Source organism: Cavia porcellus, unplaced genomic scaffold (genome assembly GCF_034190915.1).
Source record: "Cavia porcellus strain 051 isolate PalLab524CR breed Dunkin Hartley unplaced genomic scaffold, mCavPor4.1 scaffold_24, whole genome shotgun sequence".
NCBI lineage: Eukaryota > Metazoa > Chordata > Mammalia > Rodentia > Caviidae > Cavia > Cavia porcellus.
In genome coordinates this window covers 56,895,587-56,914,059 of record NW_026947507.1, presented here as the reverse complement: position 1 = coordinate 56,914,059, position 18,473 = coordinate 56,895,587, and the positions used below count along the sequence as shown (strand labels likewise).

The 18,473-nt window shown below is 49.0% G+C and overlaps 1 protein-coding gene across 2 annotated transcripts in view; it reads right to left on the bottom strand.

Moving 5' to 3' along the window:
• Window positions 1-18,473, bottom strand: part of Man1a1 (mannosidase alpha class 1A member 1) — a 142,714-nt gene that overhangs the window by 4,748 nt on the left and 119,493 nt on the right. For both annotated transcript variants that reach the window (XM_013143329.2, XM_063235093.1), the window contains 5 exons: window positions 15,376-15,499; window positions 14,540-14,633; window positions 8,200-8,315; window positions 4,372-4,591; window positions 3,612-3,784 (listed from right to left, as the gene is read on the bottom strand). In XM_013143329.2, the coding sequence (XP_012998783.2) occupies window positions 3,612-3,784; window positions 4,372-4,591; window positions 8,200-8,315; window positions 14,540-14,633; window positions 15,376-15,499 (727 nt within the window). The remainder of the gene's footprint in view (window positions 1-3,611; window positions 3,785-4,371; window positions 4,592-8,199; window positions 8,316-14,539; window positions 14,634-15,375; window positions 15,500-18,473) is intronic.

The window sequence follows — 18,473 nt, the reverse complement described above, 5'->3', positions numbered from 1 at the left end:
GGGACCTTCCCAGGGCAGCTGTGTTAGTGGGAGTCAGGTGATGCTGCCTTGAGGTTCAGGTTTTTCTCCAGTGATCAACATGGCCAACCATCTTTTCAGATGCCTGTGGCCTTGTGCAGGTCTTCTTTGAAAATCCCTGCTCTGGTCCTTGGCCATTTTGGAAGCTGGTTTTCTGTTGTCATGGTTATCCAGTTGCATGAGTTCCTGTGTATCTGGGATGCTAACCCTTCCTCGGACACCATCACATGTCACTTAGACTACAGGCCACCTATGGGAACGACGTCGTGGCTCTTCCTTTATTTCCTGGCTTGCCCAGAACTTTCCATCTGAGGGTCCTACGTGTTCATCTAGCTTTTGCTGCCTGGAGTGTTAGTGCTAAATCCAACACCTGGGCCTGGCCCTGCCCTGGCTCCAGCAGCCCTCCCGAAGCATTTTTTTTCTGGAAGTTTTATGGTTCTGGGTCAGATATTTAAGCTTTTAACTTACTCAGAGTTGTATTTTGCGCGGTTCTTTTCGAAGCTACATGCAGTGGAGTGCTGGGGCCAAGCGGATGCCCTCTATGCAACTGTTCTATGTAGTCCTGTCAACCACACGCAAAACAACAATTCCCACTGTACAAAAACTGCTACTGGTCTCATTGACTGTGCACACCAACGGCAGAGATTAAGAGCTATTTATAACAGAATAAACTGCAAACCATACGGCTTCACTTAGTTTCCCATCTTTCAGTTTTATGGTTCACAATCTTGTCTTTCTTATACCTAGAGTAATGTCCTACTTTTTCCTTGAAAGCACAGACTTTGCCTTTGGCTAGAGAGAGGTTTGGAGAAAAACACAGTCCAACCCTGCAGAGCCCAGCAGAGAGGGAAGGAGGGCTGGCGAACTCTGTTTCTGCCCACAGGGGTTGACGAGGGGGACGATAATTTCCCATGTGAGTGAACCCAGGGACAGAAAAATGAGAGCAGAGCTGGAGTGGCAGTACCCCTCACTCCAGCACTTGGGAGGCTGAGGCAGGAGGATCTCTAAGAACTTGAGGTCAGACTGGACTACATGGTGAGATCCTGTCTCAGAAATTAAAACAAAGAAAAAAATAGAGAACCAGGCAACACAAACACAGCATGGCATTTGGAAACAGAGAGGCAGGCTAGGTTGGGGGAGGCAGGGAAGGGAGAGGTGACTTCCTTCAGAGGGTCACACAGTGCATGGAAGCTCAGGGTCAGGGACTGAGTGAGAGGGGCAGGGCTCAGAGATCCTCCTGTGAGAGTCCCGCCTGTGCTGGGCCGGCACCTTGATGAATGTCCTCATGAAGTTAACTCCTGGTACTGAGCTATCAAATGTTCACTGTTGGGATGCGATCTGCTATCGACTACAAGCCAGCACCAGGGAGTGTCAGGTGCTGAACTTGGAGGAATTTCAGTTTTCACACCATTACTGGGAAGAGCACTGGAGGACCCCTGTGTGGGGCAGTTTTGGAGCTGAATACCTGGGGTAGGGGTCACCATGAGCAACAGGAGGGGCAATGCTGCCTATGAGGGACCCTGACTCCACTGCTGTCTAGGTCTGAGTCCACGGAAACAATCACTGGGCTTGAGGCTGTGCTAACTAACCTCGAGCTCAGCCTTGGAGGACAGGGCTGGAGTCCAGGTCTGCAGAGGGCAGAAGGGGCAGCTGGCAGAGGGGCTGCGTGCAGACGAGTGGGCAGCCAGGGGCCCCACACTATCCCCAGGTGCAGTGCACCATGGGCCTGCTCGGGTTTGGTCCCTAAGCCACCCTGGTGACACTGAGCCAGATCACTGCACCGGGCAGGGCTTGGCTCTGCTTGGAATCCTGAACTGACTGGGGCAGCTGCTAAGCGTACAGAGCTGAGGCTCTGGGTAAAGGACGCTGCACTGAGTTTAAGATTCCCGGGGTCCTAGTTGGCGGTTCCTGGGGTACTGGGGGTGACAGCAGGAGTCTCCAATGAGGGGATGCAGGAGGCGAGTAGGTGCATCCTCAGGTCGGTGCTTGCAGCCCTGCTCTACAACCTGGGCAGGTGGGATGGCCACCTACGGATGCCCAATGGCTGAAGCTTCCCCTTCCTGGCCTGGCTTCCGGCTGCAGTCTTTGGGCCTGAGCAACAGAGCAGGAGAAGCCTGGGGGCAGAGGGGACACCGGGGTGAGGAGAGATTTCCTGGAGAGCAGCACTGTGGGCTCCCTGGGGCGATGGTGGAAAGGCACCACCCCTGTGGCACAGGGGACGGGATGCAGCATCACCTCACAGGTCCTGCGGCAGAGCTGGAAGCCAACCCGTCTTCCCTGAGAAGCAGGCAAGCCAGCCTGGCCCCGGGCGGGAACGGGACTTCCTTCTTTGGCCTGCTCCACATTCCCCGCCTTTGGGCACCTATGGAGATGCCAGGATGCACTTTCATTGGCAGAGGTGTGGTTTCTTAGTGACAGGGAGAATTCTGATGCTCTTCCCAGTCAGGGATCCCTGTATTTGATGAAAGGTGTTATTCTCCATATTTTTTATTTCCACTCGTATTTGCAACTTAAACTCTTAATTCCTTTGCTGGACAACTTAATATTAAAATAATTCTGTACCACCCACCAATGCTTACTTGAGCCTCAATGTCAACATTTTTTTTCCCCAAAGAAAAAATAGGGAATTTAAAGAAACAGGAATTGCCTGGGTTAAACACAATTAGAAAACTGTGCGTGAGTACTTCAACTGTTATTACTGCAAAGGACTGGTGATTAGTGATGAGACACACACTTTTCCAGGAGGGTAAAATGGAAGATTCATTAATGACTTCTAAAGACAGTTAAATTTCACATGAGGGCAACATGCATTTTTGTTTCCTGAGTTTTTCCTAAGACAGCTCGTAAAGGTAGCTAACTTTCGAACAAAGAATGCTAGAGAATGAGACCGCAATTAAAGAGTCACTTGTTCTCGTCTCCCAAATTTCCTCCCAGTTCTTCAGAACAGCGCTTAAAATCAGTTTATGCGTATCCTGAGGGCCACTTCCTCCAGCACCTGACACTCAAAAGTGCCCAACTTACTAGTTTAGAAGATGGTATCACACCAAGCAGGTGAGGACCCACAAGATGACAATTAACACCTTGGGATGGACAGAAGCTTATGACACTCAGAGGACCCAGACTAATGAAGGAATAGCCTCATGGGCTCCTGCTTCTCCAAGTTATTCCTGAAGTTACATCTTAGTAACTAATTTACCCTAAGTGAAAATATACACTATCAATTTCAACCCCTAAAAAGGGTTCTCAGAACATACAGCAGATGAGGTGCCCTCCACCCCAGTCAGCAGTGACTCTGGGGAATTTTGCACTGATCATCATCTCTCTAGTCCTGGGAACTTAACATTATAACGTCCCTTCTAGATCCCCCCACCAACACTCAGGCATGCCTGCGAAGCCACGCTTCACTGTTACTTATACAGCAAAGCTGAGGTTACCTGCATGGAGTGATTTAAATGGAAACACCTGGTCCTGAATGAAATCCTGGCCGAGGGCTTAAAAATCACAGGGAAGTTGATATGCTACCTGTATGGGCATGGCTCGATATTCCTCACAAAGCTGTGGGTCAGTAAGAAACATGCAAGTGAAAATCTCACCTCCACAGCCTCCCAGGCCCACTTCCGGTACTTGGGATCATGGGTCAGCCGCCACATGTACATGTACGTCTCGATCACTTCTGGCCGCAAGATGTAGTATTTTTCATTTTGCCTAGTGGCAATGGCTTCCACGCCACCATCAAATCTGAAGGCTTCTGGCCCCAGCTTCATAACTGAGGGGAAATGAATGGGCGAGCAAGGGTCAGCATCCTGGGGGAGGCTCAGTGTCCACTACAAAGCACTTAACAAGCCTCCGGATGATGTCCAAGTATACACTTTAAGACTGTTATGAACATCATGCAAAATTTAGTATTCCACATATCTTTACAGTTTAGACATTTAAAATTCTGTTTTAGAACTGGCAACGTTCCTTTCCTTTCCCCACGGAACCCCATTTACTGAGCACCTGCCAGGTCAGTGCCTGCACAAGACCTCTTGACAGCTGGAAGCTGAGTGGCTGTGAACCCATCAGCAGGTCTTGGGCAGGTGTTTAACCTCTCTGCCACAAATTTGTATTGGATAAAAGGAAGCCAGACTGGTGGCCTCCCTTCAGGGTAGGGAGAAGACGAGTAATGGTCGTGAAGATGGCTTCTTTTTGTTTTGGGACAGAGGCCCTTACTCAGTGTTACTTAAGTGGAAATCCAGATTCCTCCGTGTATTAACCATGCCGTCACATTTCACTACCCCCCGTCCCCCCCAAGTGCCACATGGAATGAAATGGAGGCCAGGGCCTGGGTGTCCAGGACCAACAGCCACTCACAGGTGCGGTTGTAAGACTCGTGGCAGGTGCGTGCGATTTCAGCTCCTAGCTCCAGGTAGTGCCTGGCCAGGGCTTTGGGCGCTTCTTTGGCCCCGAGTGCGAACATGCCCCCAGCGAAGCAGGTCAGATGGCCCATCTTGTGTTCTAGGAGGCCGCCCTTCCACTCCGCAATGTAGGTCAGCCCCCCGCTGGATTTGTGGATCAGGTGATTCTCGATGGCCTGAAGTAAGGAGAAAGTGGTCGAGGTTATGTGATCTTGCCTCACATTCACACTGAGCACTGCAGAACAGCGTGACTCACAGCTTGAGTGTGGAGTTAGAAACCTAATTCAACACGAAACTTTCTGCTGCTGAATCCCTCTGGCTCATTCCTCATTGCTTTGGTCAGAATTTACACTTGGGCCAGCTTGCTCCACGACCTGACATTCAATTGGTTTCCAAAGCCACCCATCAAGGCAGGCCAGTGCACCTGCACATCACAGATGTAGACAGCACACACGTGGGCACAGGAGCCACCCACGGCACTGGGTGGCAAACCAGGGCTGGCAATGAGCAGGGCCACTGGTTGTGATGGGCCGGTCACAGGGACTCGGTAACTGTGGGGGTCGGGTGGCCACCCCCAGTCCTGCACCTGTCGCCAAGCAGGGAGTGTGGCTCTCGGAGCATCTGGCACAGGAGCTTGATGAGGGCCCGCTGAGCCCTGCAGCTGACACCAATCTTTGGCACAAGAGCAAGGGGATTTCCCAGGTGGGCTCAGGGCCTATGTCAAAAGACAGTGGTGAGGAAGCTCTGCCACTGTGACCCACTGGGGCAGCGGCCCTGCTGCACTCCGCGGGGAGCTTCTTACCCTCGGCCGTAAAATGAGAATAAAGCTAAGAGCACAGAGGGTAGGCAGTCCGGAAACCCACACCTGTGGAATCAAAGTCACGGCCACTGTTACACCTCCAGTGTGGGGACACCTGCAATGGAGTTCTCCCTCCCCATCCTACTGGACAGCCGGCAGGCCGTGACCTAGTACGGCTGCCTTCCGTTTTATAGGCTCTTTGGCCCTCTGGTCTGGTCTTCAATTTGCATATATGGTAATTAGCTTTCTAAGGTCTTAGATAAATCTGATGCTGGAAAAATAAAAGAGGGTGGAGAGAAAGGGGGAGAAGCATGGTAGGATGCAATGAGTAAGTCTTTTAAAAAAAGAATCAAGATGGTCAAACCTGGGAGAAATGATAATGCTTTTCTAAAGATGTTTTAAAAAATATTTCTGTCAAGAACTGTTGATTTCCTTTAAAACTAGAGAAATACAATAAACCTGATGTTTAAAACACAAAAATGAAACGTGTTTGGAATTTGTAATTTCCAACACCTCGTAGAAAATACCTCCTGCTCCTTCCTACCTTTACAGAAGGAAAAGCACTATGATTGTGTGTACACCTGTCATTACTTAAAAAAGGTGGGGAGCTTTTCAGAAATCACATTTTGGAATAGCAGAGAATGAATGAAAGTGAATACACAGGCAGCCAAAATCTTTCTTACCTTTATTACAAATGAACAAATAAACCCCAGGCAGTGAGGAACAAGCACAACCATGCTCACTATCTGTGATTAATTTTATTGATGGCCTAGTTATTACAAGAATGCTTTATCTGACTTAATGCTATTGAACATCTTAGCTATTTATACTTCTCATAACACAAATTGCAATAAAGTCTTCCAAGCAGATACTGTTCATCACCTGAGAAAGTTTTCTCTCTACAGGGCAAGAGTAATGGCTTCAGAGCACAGGTTAGAGAAGCATGCTACCCTGCGCAGGGTCCTGAATAAAGTACTCTGTTATGTTTGGCCAGATTCTGACCAACTTGTTACCTGTGAAAATAAACTCCAGTGAAGTTTTAAGACTTCTGAAGTAATGGTTTTGTGTAGAAACAGAAAATGTAAATAAAAGAAGCAGCAAACAATCTTTAGTGGCTCTCACAAATTTCTGCAACAAGGCTACAGAGAACTGACTGGGAAGCGGGCACATTCTATATTTTGTAGTTTACCACTTCCATATTTGAAGTTAGTCTGATGAAGCCTTTGGAATCTTAAAGTCTGATGCATAATCTGCCCAGGTGGGTTCTCAGTGTGGTCTCCAGATAAGGCCTTAACAACTAGCTGAATGCTGCAAGTATTTTGTCATTAAAGCAATCCCTCCAGGACTAAAGGCGTTCTGCAATCTATGCAGAGCAAATACTGACATCCACGCCTCCAGCAAGCCAACTGCCCAGAGCAGTACCGGAAGCACCCTTCCCTTGGTAAGGACTGTTGTTTTTCTTTTTGTGAGATGAGGACCTCACTATGCTGCCCAGAGTGGCCTTGGACTCCTGGACTCCAGCAATGCTCCTGCCTCAGCCTCCCACATAGGTGGTGCTACAGGCATGCACCATGGCCCCGGCCCCGGTTGCTCTTAAGCCTCAGCAGAAGGTGCACTGTGGAAGGCAATGCTACTTCCCAAAATCACAAGTCTAGTTGTTGTAGTTTCACTATTTAAGTTGAAACACACCACAGACAGGGAATGTTTTCACTGTGAAGAGAATACTTGGACGTCACTGGTTCTTCATGAGTTTTACTGTCAACCACTTGTCTAAAGAGAAAATGCTAAAACCTTGGGTAAGTAGAGCTCTAGACACTGGGAGAAGATTCCAAAGATTGTTCTGAAGCTGCCTGTGTTGGAACATGAAGACCATGGAGGCCATTCTGAAGATAACTGAGTGTCTAAGTGTAGCAGTCGCAAGAGAGCATCATGGAGGCCATACCAGTGGAGAACACACTAGATGCAACCCAGGCCCTCGCAGGAGCAAGAACAAACCTCCTGGTGTCAAGATCCCAGGGCCATGGCCCAGCTGCTTCAGAAGCCCCATGCTGGCCACCCTTACTGCAGCTGGCCCAGGGAAGGCAGCGCCCTAGGCCTGCGAGCCCATCAGGAAAAGCAGCCCATACCTTGCCTGGTGAGGCTGCCAGTGATCTGGCAGAACCATGAGCATGCAGCCCATTACCCAGCTCAGCGCCAACCTCGTCTACACAAAAACAAAGAAGTTGAGTGGCGGCCCTGAGAGCTGAATTCAGAACAGCGGCTGCACTGGTGACCCTTTGCACTGCAGAGAACTAGCATCACTTATTATAAAACCATTTCCTAGGAGGAGAGCAGTGTTCCCTCCAAGACCTGTGTCTGGAGGCTCCAGAAACCATTCTGGGACTCAAACACCAGTTTGTTCAGAGCTTCGTGCGTGGATCCCCTCACAGTAACATTCACTTGTCTGAAGACAAAGGTAACATGGGGGCTGTCTGCACTTTCAGAATATAAAGTCATCTGTCAGAATATAAAGTCAAGGTTTTTCTCCCACTATTGTAAATGCAGGTCTAGGGAGGGAACTCAGCATGAAAGGAGTCCCGTATTGCTTGAGGAAGAGATAGGTTCTGGGCAAAGCGGGTGGCGACCTCCCGGTGTGACAGGACAGTGCGCACTTAAACCTAGCTGGCAGTGATGTCTCAGACAACAGCCTCCAGGACACTCACATGTGCAGTCTGTTCGTGACCTGGATGCTATATGGCTCCTGATCGAGGCTCTTTTTCAGATCATCAGTGCTTCATATATGAATGACCATGTCAAAAACTTTCAACTGCCTGATCAGAACTAAGTTCGCGTGGCATGATTTTTACTGTAATACTGGCAGCCCCCAACTCTACCTAATTGAAAATGTTTGGGAACTCACTCATGTAATATTCCACTTTCCTCATGAAGGCTTGATGAATGTGCAACTTATGAGAGACAGCTGAAGATGACTTAAGTATTGGTTACCTGAACAGCATCAAAATACATCTTCTTAGCTTCCACATCTGTCCTGTCAGACATTAGCCAGGCCTTGAGCAGATACTCATAAAAGCTGTCTCCAAGTCCTCCGACTGACACATGATCTGAGAGAGAGGGAAATGAAGGTCAATGACTGGGCCTTACGTCACAGCGTGTGGCAAAATCACATTAGCATGGAGGATTCAAAACCCCACATCCACTGTAGCTCAGCGCTGCGTTTACATTTGGACATGTCTCCTGCTGTGGGAAAGCTGTGTGGAGATGAGATGGTTGAGCAGAGGCGAAGGCGTCTTAGGCATGGTCAGAGTAGCTTCACAAATGTGGTGACAAGGAGACATAGTCCCCCTAACTCAAATTCTGGTTCTCCAGCAAAAGCACCGTTAGTATTGCACAGTGTGTATTCTAATGCATTTTTTTTTCTCAAACAATGTGAAATTCTGTCAAAGCTATGAATGTGAGCAGATCTTTTTAAAGAGTGACTTGGAATAAAGTGAAGTGCTCCTCGGATTCTTGCCTCTGTCCCCTTTTCAGTGTTACAACCCGAGCAGTCAGGAGCCGACGGAGTGGAGGAGCAGGGAGGAGGAGGGCGCAAGTGCTTCCTCCTGACCTCACGTGCCCTCCCTGCCGTTGGCTGTGCCTGCTCCAGCATTTGCTGCCAAGCCTGCAGCTGCGGGCAGGGCTCAGGGCTCCTGATTCCGAAGCAAGGGGATGGAGGCTCAGGCTCCAGAGCTCAGCCAGACGAGTGTTGGCTCTTCCCCCGCCCACGGGGCTCAGGTCTGGGTCTGCCTGTTCTCTGCTGTAAAATGTGTAATATTGGGCTCAAAATAATTTTTTTTATTTTTAAAGCATATTTCTTTACAAAGCCAGAAACACAACTTGTTTGAAACATCATTCCAAGAATTGAGCTAATTTCAACGTTTATAAATTAGTCATTCAACATTTCACAACTCAAAACTGCTTTTCTCCGTTAAAAATGTCTTTCACCACAGTTATGCAAAAGCAAATCAGTATTTACACAGAGAGCTCTGATGCCTGCTGGGAGGCTCCTGCGGCACCGCATGGGCATCGAGCTCCAAGGGCTGGACACCGAGCTCAGCATCTTCTCTTGACTTCAGCTCTGCCCAGGCCTCTCTGTCTCTGAGGCCATCAGCGGCATTGGGTGCGGACCGTAGGTAGGAGCCTGGCTCAGCGCTTGAGGCCTAGGTTTAATCTCCAGCAGCAAAACAGACAAACGATGGTCACCCTCATCTCTGCTGTCGCTCACCAGCCCCCGAATGCCACTTCCTGCACTCCGAGCCCACCGACCCTTCTGTCCTTGGCAGTGCCATCCTGGCTGGTGCTGCCCCGCCCCTGTCTCTGCATTTGCAGTGCCTGTGAATGTCTTGCTTTTCTTGCGGCGTGGGTGTTACTGCCATTGAAATCTACTGAAGCACACAACACTCAGCAGTTCCATGTGCCCTTGGCTGCTGCACAGGAACGCGATGACCCGGAAGGCCACCTGCGCTGTAGGAGCTTGGGCCTGGGCTCCCACCCTGCGCGTGCTCAAAAGGCCATCCCAGGCCTCTCAGTCTCTGTCGCGGCTCAGAGACCCCGTGAGAGCCGGCCTCCACCACACCCCGTTTTTGCCACGTTTGCTGTCTGATCTTCCACCACCTGAATCCTCCAGGCCCTCCTGACTCCTGGAGAACAGTGCACGCTGCATGTCAGGGGCCCCCACAACCTCAATCTCCACCTGACGTATGCATGCTTCCCCCCCGGAGCTCCGACACCCACGGTCCCCACTGCTACTTCTGCAGCTTCCAATTATCATCTGTCTCAAGAGAGCCAAGACTGGGACCAGGTCACCCACCCTGGGCCACATCAGCCCTCAGGAAGTAGCTTGCCCTCAATACACAAGCAGGGGACAAGTGAAAATCCTCCTAAATCACCCTTCATCAGGACAGCACCCTCAGGCCAGAAGGATCCGTTTTGACTCCTTACATGTGCAATTTCCTTACTGCAGAACTATAGTTATATTCATTAATTTTAATGGAAAAATGCGTTTTTCAGGTTGCAAGTCTAATTCTTAAAATAGCAGGGTTCAAAGTGACCTTTACAGCTTCCTAAATAAATCACCGCAGGAACCTCTGACATTTATAAACTAAATAGACTGAGTACCAGCTCATCAATAACAAGCCCTCTCACTGGAATCATGATCGCAGGAGACAAATGCAGGTGATGCATGGGGACATAAACCACTGTCCGGTGACTGTCACTGCACAAAGGATAGTAACAGGGAATGATGCCCTGATCCAGACGCGTCCTTCAGAGTTAATGCAGTGAATTGAAGACCAGCAGCCAGAGCAGTGTGGCTTCCCCCAGGGTTACAATTCCATCACGGGTAGGAGCAGCAAGTTTGGTCTTTGGAGATTTGTTTTAAAAAGGGGTCAAACAGTGATGTTTGTTCTAATTAATTTTGCTAAGTGTCAGTTTCTTTATGCTCTGCTCATAAAATTTCACATTTGGAAAAAAAAGGAAGCAGCAGAGGCGAAAACACAAGTCCTTGATAATGCAGCACCTGCTCACTGAGCAACCTGTGCAGGTGATGGTTGGTGGACGGCGGTTGGTGCAGGTGACAGTCCCCCCAACAGTGCAGCGGACCTGGGGGAGGGGCGGGGTTCGCAGCAGGCAGAGGCCCCCACTGTCAGAACATTGTGATGTTTCCATGCCTGGCATGTCCTATGGTACTCACTCACCTTCCCAAACCTGAAGTAACCCCTTACCAACATCAGTGCCCACACACACGCACGCACATGCACACACACGTTACAGAAGGTCAAGTACTCTGTGTGCAGACACAGAGCCCACAGCCAGCGCTGAGGGTCAGAGCATGTGGGTATCACTGGTGGCCTGATGCTGCCTCCGAGCCATGGTTGAGCAGTGAGAGCAACTTTGGAAACAGGAACTAGAGCTGTTACCAAAGCAGAGGCAGAAAGACATGCACAGAGCTCACACGTCTTCCCAAAACTTCAGGAAGGAAACACGGACGAAGCCTGAGACACTGCAGTGGATCGCCACGTGTGCCCGAGCCTGGCCGCCCCATCAGAGCTAGAAGGGAGGTGCCAGCACCTCCCCTCCCTGGTAAGCAGAGGCAGGGTGGCAGACTGCAGCCCTTCCAGGGGGAGACCCAGCAGTGTCTCCTGAGATCCACGCCATGTTGGAACTGAGGACGCTGTCAAAACAAATGACCATTCTGCCTCCCTGCTTAGCAATAGTGAACCTACTGATGCTGATGCCCGGCCTAGAACCAAGTATCCCATTCTCCTATCCTCCTTCTCCTCCTGCCCCCCCCCCACCCATTAGCAAATGGGAACCAGAAATCTGAGCATCTCCTGGGAGGTTGACCATAGCAAATAACGGGGACTCCCTTCCACCATTTATTTGAAGGCAAATATTTTTATTACTGTTTTGCTCTTTTCTGATTAATGGTACTGCTCTATTCAATATTCTGTTTTGATAAGTTCTATAGTGTTCTATATTTCATCTCATTTTGATATACGGGATTGAAAGAACAACTATTATAAAGATAACAAAATATACTGTGATACCAGTTACTTTTATCCTGGTAACCTGCTGTGAAGTTCTGTACCAATTTCACTGTACGATCTTAGTTGGCTTTATTCTGTCTTGTTCTGTTGTATACTTTCAAAATAAAAATTAAAAAAAAAAGAAAATGGCAGAGCTCTCAGAAGAAGATGGGATGTGTGTGGTTTGGCAGGAAAGGGGTCATGACAGGAAGTACTCAAGTGCAGCGGGGCAGGAGAGGAAGCAGGTGAGCAGGAGTGGATGTCAACATCTTCCCTGCGGGGCCTGGGAGAAGCTTCCAGAAGAAATGACAACCAGGTTGGCGTCTGGTGCAGGCAGGGGAGGCAGCAAGGCCAGGGGGAGAGCCAAGTAAAGACCAAACACAGCCAAGCGGCCTTGAGTAAAGCAGGCAAAACTAAGTCTTCTCAGAGCTGGAACACAGCCGTGGGGAGGGGAAGGACATGAGGCTAACCGGTTCCTGTGTTTCCTTCAGGAGACTACCCACATCGATCCACACAGAAGGGCATCCTGCGCCAGGGCACCCAGCTGAACACAGAGCACAGTGACCCAGGAGGGAAGCCGGTGTTTGTCCCTCTTCAGTGACTTCCAAACCCCACAGAAAGAAACAGTGAATCCGAGGGGCTCTTCTTCCGTCACCACCTCAGACCTCTGCTGGGTGACCCTAGAAGCAGTCGCCCTGCTGCAGAACTGCCGTCTTGTACCTCAAAACTCTGGTGGTCCTCAAACTTCTTAACTCAGGATCTTATATGCTTAAAAAAGAAACAAGCACCCTGAGAAATTTACTGATGTGAGCACTGCCAGTATTTACCATATTGGAAAATTAAAACATAATTTAAAAATCTTTGTGCTGATTCATTAAAACAGCAATTATTATATCCAGTTAATATAAATAGGTATTTTTCATAAAATGCTATTTTTACAAAAAATAGTGGGAAGACGGACCCTGTTTTATACTTATGCGAATCCCCGTCATGTTTGTCTTCCTAGAAGGCAGCCAGGCTCCCACATCTGCTCTAGCTTCCGTCAATGGCCAGTGTTGTACTGCTAAAACGCACAAAGGGTCATCACACACATTTTCCGACTGGAAAAGTGTTTTAATAGCCTTTTTAGATAACTGGAAATTTCTTTTTGATACAAAACTTGACAAGTGGTTTTCTAAAGTTAAGGTTTTCTTTAGAAGGTGAGTTGCAGTGTAGAATTAGGAATTACTAAAAATTTTGCTCTCACTCACATTAGGGTCTCTGGGGCTATCTTGTGGGTGAGTGGACATTTTTCTCATGCATGATTCTGCAACAGCAGCACTGGTCACTGGGAAATATTGTGCCCCTGAGTTACATAAATTGCCCAAGGGTTGATACATTTCACTGCAGGACATCACAGCCCATTTGTTAACATCACCACCGGTCTCATCAGCAGACTCCTGGTGTCAAATTCCTAGGGGCACATCCATGTTTTCCAAAAATCTAATTTTTAGTTAGAAACTCGACTTTTATCAGTGGCTTGAGTTCTGTCACTTTTCCTTACAGTGACAGGCTCATTTTTGAGAACATGTCTACCAATTACACAGTCTGAATAACCGGTTTGTTTTTAGCTATTCTTCCAAGTGAACACAGTGACCATGAAACAACGGTCACGATAATCCTAAGGCAGCCAACAGTCAGCAGGTGACAGTGATCCCGCCACTCCATCGCGGTGGAGAGCCTGTCCTGACATCCTTTCCCGCTGTGGAAGTGCTCTGCACAACTTCCTTCCACTGCGGGAAGCACCCACTCCACGAATGTGGGCGGATGGGCACAGGGTCAGCAGCTGTCTCCCCATCCCAGGCGGAGCTGGCTTTTAGGGTGGTGCAGAGCACAGCCACCTGCACCTCAGTCTCGTGGTCTCTACACTTTCACCCACCTCCCCCAGCGGGTGTGAGACGCCAGCATGAGAGGCAGGGAGGCCCAGCATCCTCAGAAACATGCTTGAGCTGGTGCCCTCTGAATGGCCATGGGGATTCCACTGTCTGCAGACCATACTGACAGCGAGGCCTTTGGCGACCGCTGCCAACACACAGGTGGGGCTGTCAGCTCACTTCCCCTAACTAAGTTATTCTTCTTGGAAAGACTTGAAAGGAGCACTGTGGCGTGGCCCTCTGAGGATGTGACCCTTAAATACAGGTGCCAAGCTAGAGCAAGATTTGAAGGCAGTGCGCAGCCCTTCCCATAGCTGCACATTCACTTAAAGTTCTTCACTGGCTTTCGGCTGCTGCTTAACCCCACCACTGCATCTTCTAACTGGCCTGGGCACCCCCTTCCCTTATTCTGTGTCTTCAGACCCCTGCTCAGTGCCTGCAGTCAAAAGTGAGCGCTTCTAGCCTCAGAAGTCTTTGTGTGACACTCACTCCCACTCTCCAGCCAATCTACCTGGTAGCTCAACACTAAATGCAGAAAGCACTGTTTGTGCCCCAGCTCCACAAGGAAAGAGAGAAAATGTTAAGCGGTAGGAGGACCAAGCTACACGGTAAAACCCTCATCGTGGTAACCCTTCCCCTCCCCACTTGACTAGCGTCTTACAGCCTGATGCGCCCGACGTGATCTCTTTCCAGCCAACGCCCGCTTCACATGTGCTCACACACGCCCATACGCGCAATTCCCTGTGGACGTGACATGCTGCTCCACCAGAGCCTGTGTGCTGCGGGAGCCCTGCACTCCACATGCCCAGCCCCATGGCAAGCCGAAGGGATGAAGCACTTCAGACTTACGTTGACCCCACTGTCCACTGCTGGGGTTCAGATAGTTAGGGTAAAGGCCTTTGGGTTTCTTCAGCTGGTTCAGTACTGTCCGGATCTTCTTGACCTACAACAGAAAGCGAAATGTTACTATGAAAATGGAAAAAATTCTTGTGCCATTTTCTCTCAGGATAGTTTTCCACTTTACACAGAAGAGCTGACATAAATGTTGAGTTAGGACAAAGCTGGCTGTCATGGCTTATTAACCTCACAGATCTAACAGCAGAGAGTGAGACAGTCCTGGGGCTGACACCTCTCACACCCAGGGCCCACACAAGGAGGGCGGAGGAGGGCAGGGGGTAAAGGCAGTCGCTGCTCCTGGGACTCCACATTCCAGTGGAGTGATACATCAAAAGAGATAAATGCTGAGGAAAATATAAAAGACAGCACCTTGGATTAAGGAGCATCCCTTTCCCAAACTGCCATGAGGACCTCGAGCCTTGGCAGGAGGCAGCTAGGTCAGCCGCCACAGCCTTCACAACGAGGTTAGTATTCTCACATTAGAGACTCCAGAGGGTGCTCCCCCTGCCTGCCTGCGCAGACAGCAAGGCAGAAGCCCTGGAAGGACCCGATCTCTGCACACCCTGATCTCGGTTGGCCTCCTCAGCCTCCAGGAACGATCTCGGTTGGCCTCCTCGGCCTCCAGGAACCATGGGAAACACTTCTCTGTTGTTGAAGCCACCAGGTCCTGGCAGGCCATCCTGTAAGCCCAAGCTGAGTGTGGCCACCAGAGTAGCACGACAGGGCAGTGGAGCCAGGCTGGATGGTCTGAGGAGGTGGAGCTTAGAAGGCAGGGCAGAGAACATCACCTTCTCAGCAAACACCGGGTTCCCCGACAAGTGGCTCAGGTGCATAAACTCCAGGTGCAGTGTCCCAAATTCTGCCAGAATGCTGCTGCCTCCGGAGGCCCAGGGCCAGTTCCTGCCGATGCCGCTAAAGAGAGGAAGGTAGAGAGTTATCAGTCAGACAGGGCCAGCTCCCAAGGCCTGGGAGGAGCAAGAAGCATCACAGTTAACAGTACACGGAATCAGCTGGGTTTTGCGGCTGCTGGTTTTAGGCTTTTATTATATGCAAAGGGAAAACTAGTGTTGACTTACAGCATTGCTGCTTGAGGCTGATGAATGCATATTTCAGAAGGTGCAGCTGCGACACGGAGAGATACAGTGATTTGAAGCAGAAAATAAAGCTACCCCAAAACACCGCACACCCTACTCTGCACAAAACCTTTGCATGTTTTAGTTAATGTTGGCCTGAGATTCTGCCGGGGCCTAGACCGTGATGTTCCAAAGCCTGTGTGTGACAGCAGCAGGCAGGCAGGAGGTGTGTGTCACGGGGCCTGTCCTTCCCGTCTCTTCTTCCTGATTACTGTGGAGACAGCAGCTTCCTTGTGCCACGAGATGTGGGCTCACCACAAGTGCCACGGCAACTTTACCCACTGACCGTGGACTACACCTCCTACTGCGAGCCACAGCCAACTACTCTTTTTAACTTGATTATCTCAGGGACTTTATTACAGTAAGGGAAAGCGAAGGTAGACTGCACGAGAATCTGGATGTGTGTAACACAGAGTTTCATTTCAAATATTTATTATGTATTTAGATCTTCTCCAAGTCCTTCCACTTACTAGATTTCTGTTCTTATGTTTATCTTCATATTATTTCATTTATTTTCCAAATGTGTTTTCTAAGACACTACCTCATTCCCTATCTTATTTAATCTATGCTCAAGAATCTCAACAAAACTGTGTTGTTATACAAATGTAGATGAGGTTAAAGGCACGGGCTTTAAATATTCTTGCCTGGTGGTTTATTGTTTTCTGGGAGAAATGCTTTTGTTTTTATTTTTTATCTTTTGCAGTGCTGGGGATCAAACCCAACACCTCATGCATGCCAAGCAAGAGCTCTACCACTGAGCTCTACTCCCCATCTGAGAAATACCTTTCCAAAGAGCTAGTCTTTTACAGAAAGTTATAATATGTATACACATAAATGCACATGAACCAACTCTTCACATGTGGCCAGACTCTTAAGTATACTTTGTTTCTGGAGAACCATTTAAAACTTAAGAAATATGTGGTAATTCAAATGAGTAAAAAAGTCAATTATACTTCTGACCAATAAATTTCTCATCTGATACTTAAATATGCACATTTTTGGGTCAGTTCAGATGGACATTTATTGCAGGCACTGTGCATGGCCCTGGCTTATAGGCACAGGCATAAATCATTCTTTTCTCAAACATTTTACAGTGAGATGGAGGCAGAGACTGAAGCACAAAGAATTCTGGTGGAACATGGCAGACACCAAGACACACACGTGCGGGGTGGGGTGGGGTGGGGTGGGTGTTCTGCGAGTGCCAGGAGCCAGGGTCTACGATGTGATGCATGGGGACTATAGCATGGTTCTGCAGAGAGGGCTCTGAGGTGCTTCTCGAGGCCGAGCATCAGTGGGGACAGAGGGAGACCCAGGACAGAAGGACTGACCAGCAGCCAAAGCTGGGCCAGCTCCCGGAGGCCTGAAGTCTTCACTCTTCTCTCTTTCCAGGTCCCACTGAAACGCAGCTCTCGCTGCTGTCCAAACTTTCCTAAGACATCCTTTGCTTGGGCAGAGCCTGCCAGTCCTGCCCCTTCCTTGCTGCCAGGCTGCGGAGAGGGATGAAGAAAAGCCCAGAGGGAAGCGGCTGGGGTCTGGATCCCGGGCTAGCCTCACACTGCCTGCTCTTTTTAAAGTCCAACCCCGATTTTCTTCCGAAACACAGATGCACAGTGTACCTGATGAAGGTACAGACACCTGGAAACAGAGCCCTGAAGATCAGGTACTTGTGTATTTTAGAAAATGTCCTGAGTTTTTAGGTTTTGGGAACCTGTCTGCTCTTATTTGTGTACCTGACTTAGATAGAAGGAATGTCCAGCCCTTTACAGGGCACAAACAGCTACTACTTTCTGATTTTAGTAACACATAGCCATGCACAGAGTAGCTGGCCATTCATTCATGTCGCATTGTGACACATCCATTGTGTTCCAGGCATTTTGTCGCTGAATCAAGTCGATAACCTATGAAGCAAAATGAGAAGTTTCTATGTTGTGGAGAAATAATAACACTGTCACTGAAGCTTCTTGGGGTAAGAGGGATGGATGACAGCTTCATGCTGCTGGGAAGGGGGAAGCCGCACAGGGTGCTGCCAATCGCCTGCACTCGCTCCGAGCTTACAGCTTGGCAGTGTGGACAGCACACATGCAGGTGCAGGCTGAGTCTGAATGTGCTACACAAAGCTCAGCTTGCTTTTGGGTCTACACATTTGCTCCTCGCCATTAATGTGGCGAATCAAGAGAAACTCAGAGGCACACTGAGATTTTTCAACACACTCTTAAAAATAAGATTAAAAAGGGTTATGTACTTTTCCTCCCTGCTTTTTCTGACAGTCACAGCAGAAGAAAAACTGCGTTCTTTTCTACCACTGTTTGATTACAGCAAGGACACCAGAAACAACAAGCAGGATGTGCACGGTGGTGGCCACCCACGGACTCGGCGTGTTCTAGGCCTTTAGCTAGACCTGCTCAGGGAAGTATTTCAAGATACCAGCAGGCACAGCTGTCCCTAGACGTGAACAAGAGCCCTACTGCTTTCTCAGGCAATGCTGCGAGACCTGCAGACTGACCTGGGTTTGTATGAATACACTATTGGTTCTACAAGATGGGCATGAAAGGGAGGGATATCTACCTAATCCCAATCTTATCATAATGACTGCATTTTAAGACAAAACAGAGTTGGCACGTGGAAATAAATTCACAAGAAGCCAATAAACAAGGTAAAGATGCTCTAAGTGTTTGGTTCAAAGAATTTGAACGAGAACTTTGAACTGTTGTGAAACTCTAGCTTCATGTGTCTGTCTCAATTCCTAGTTCTTA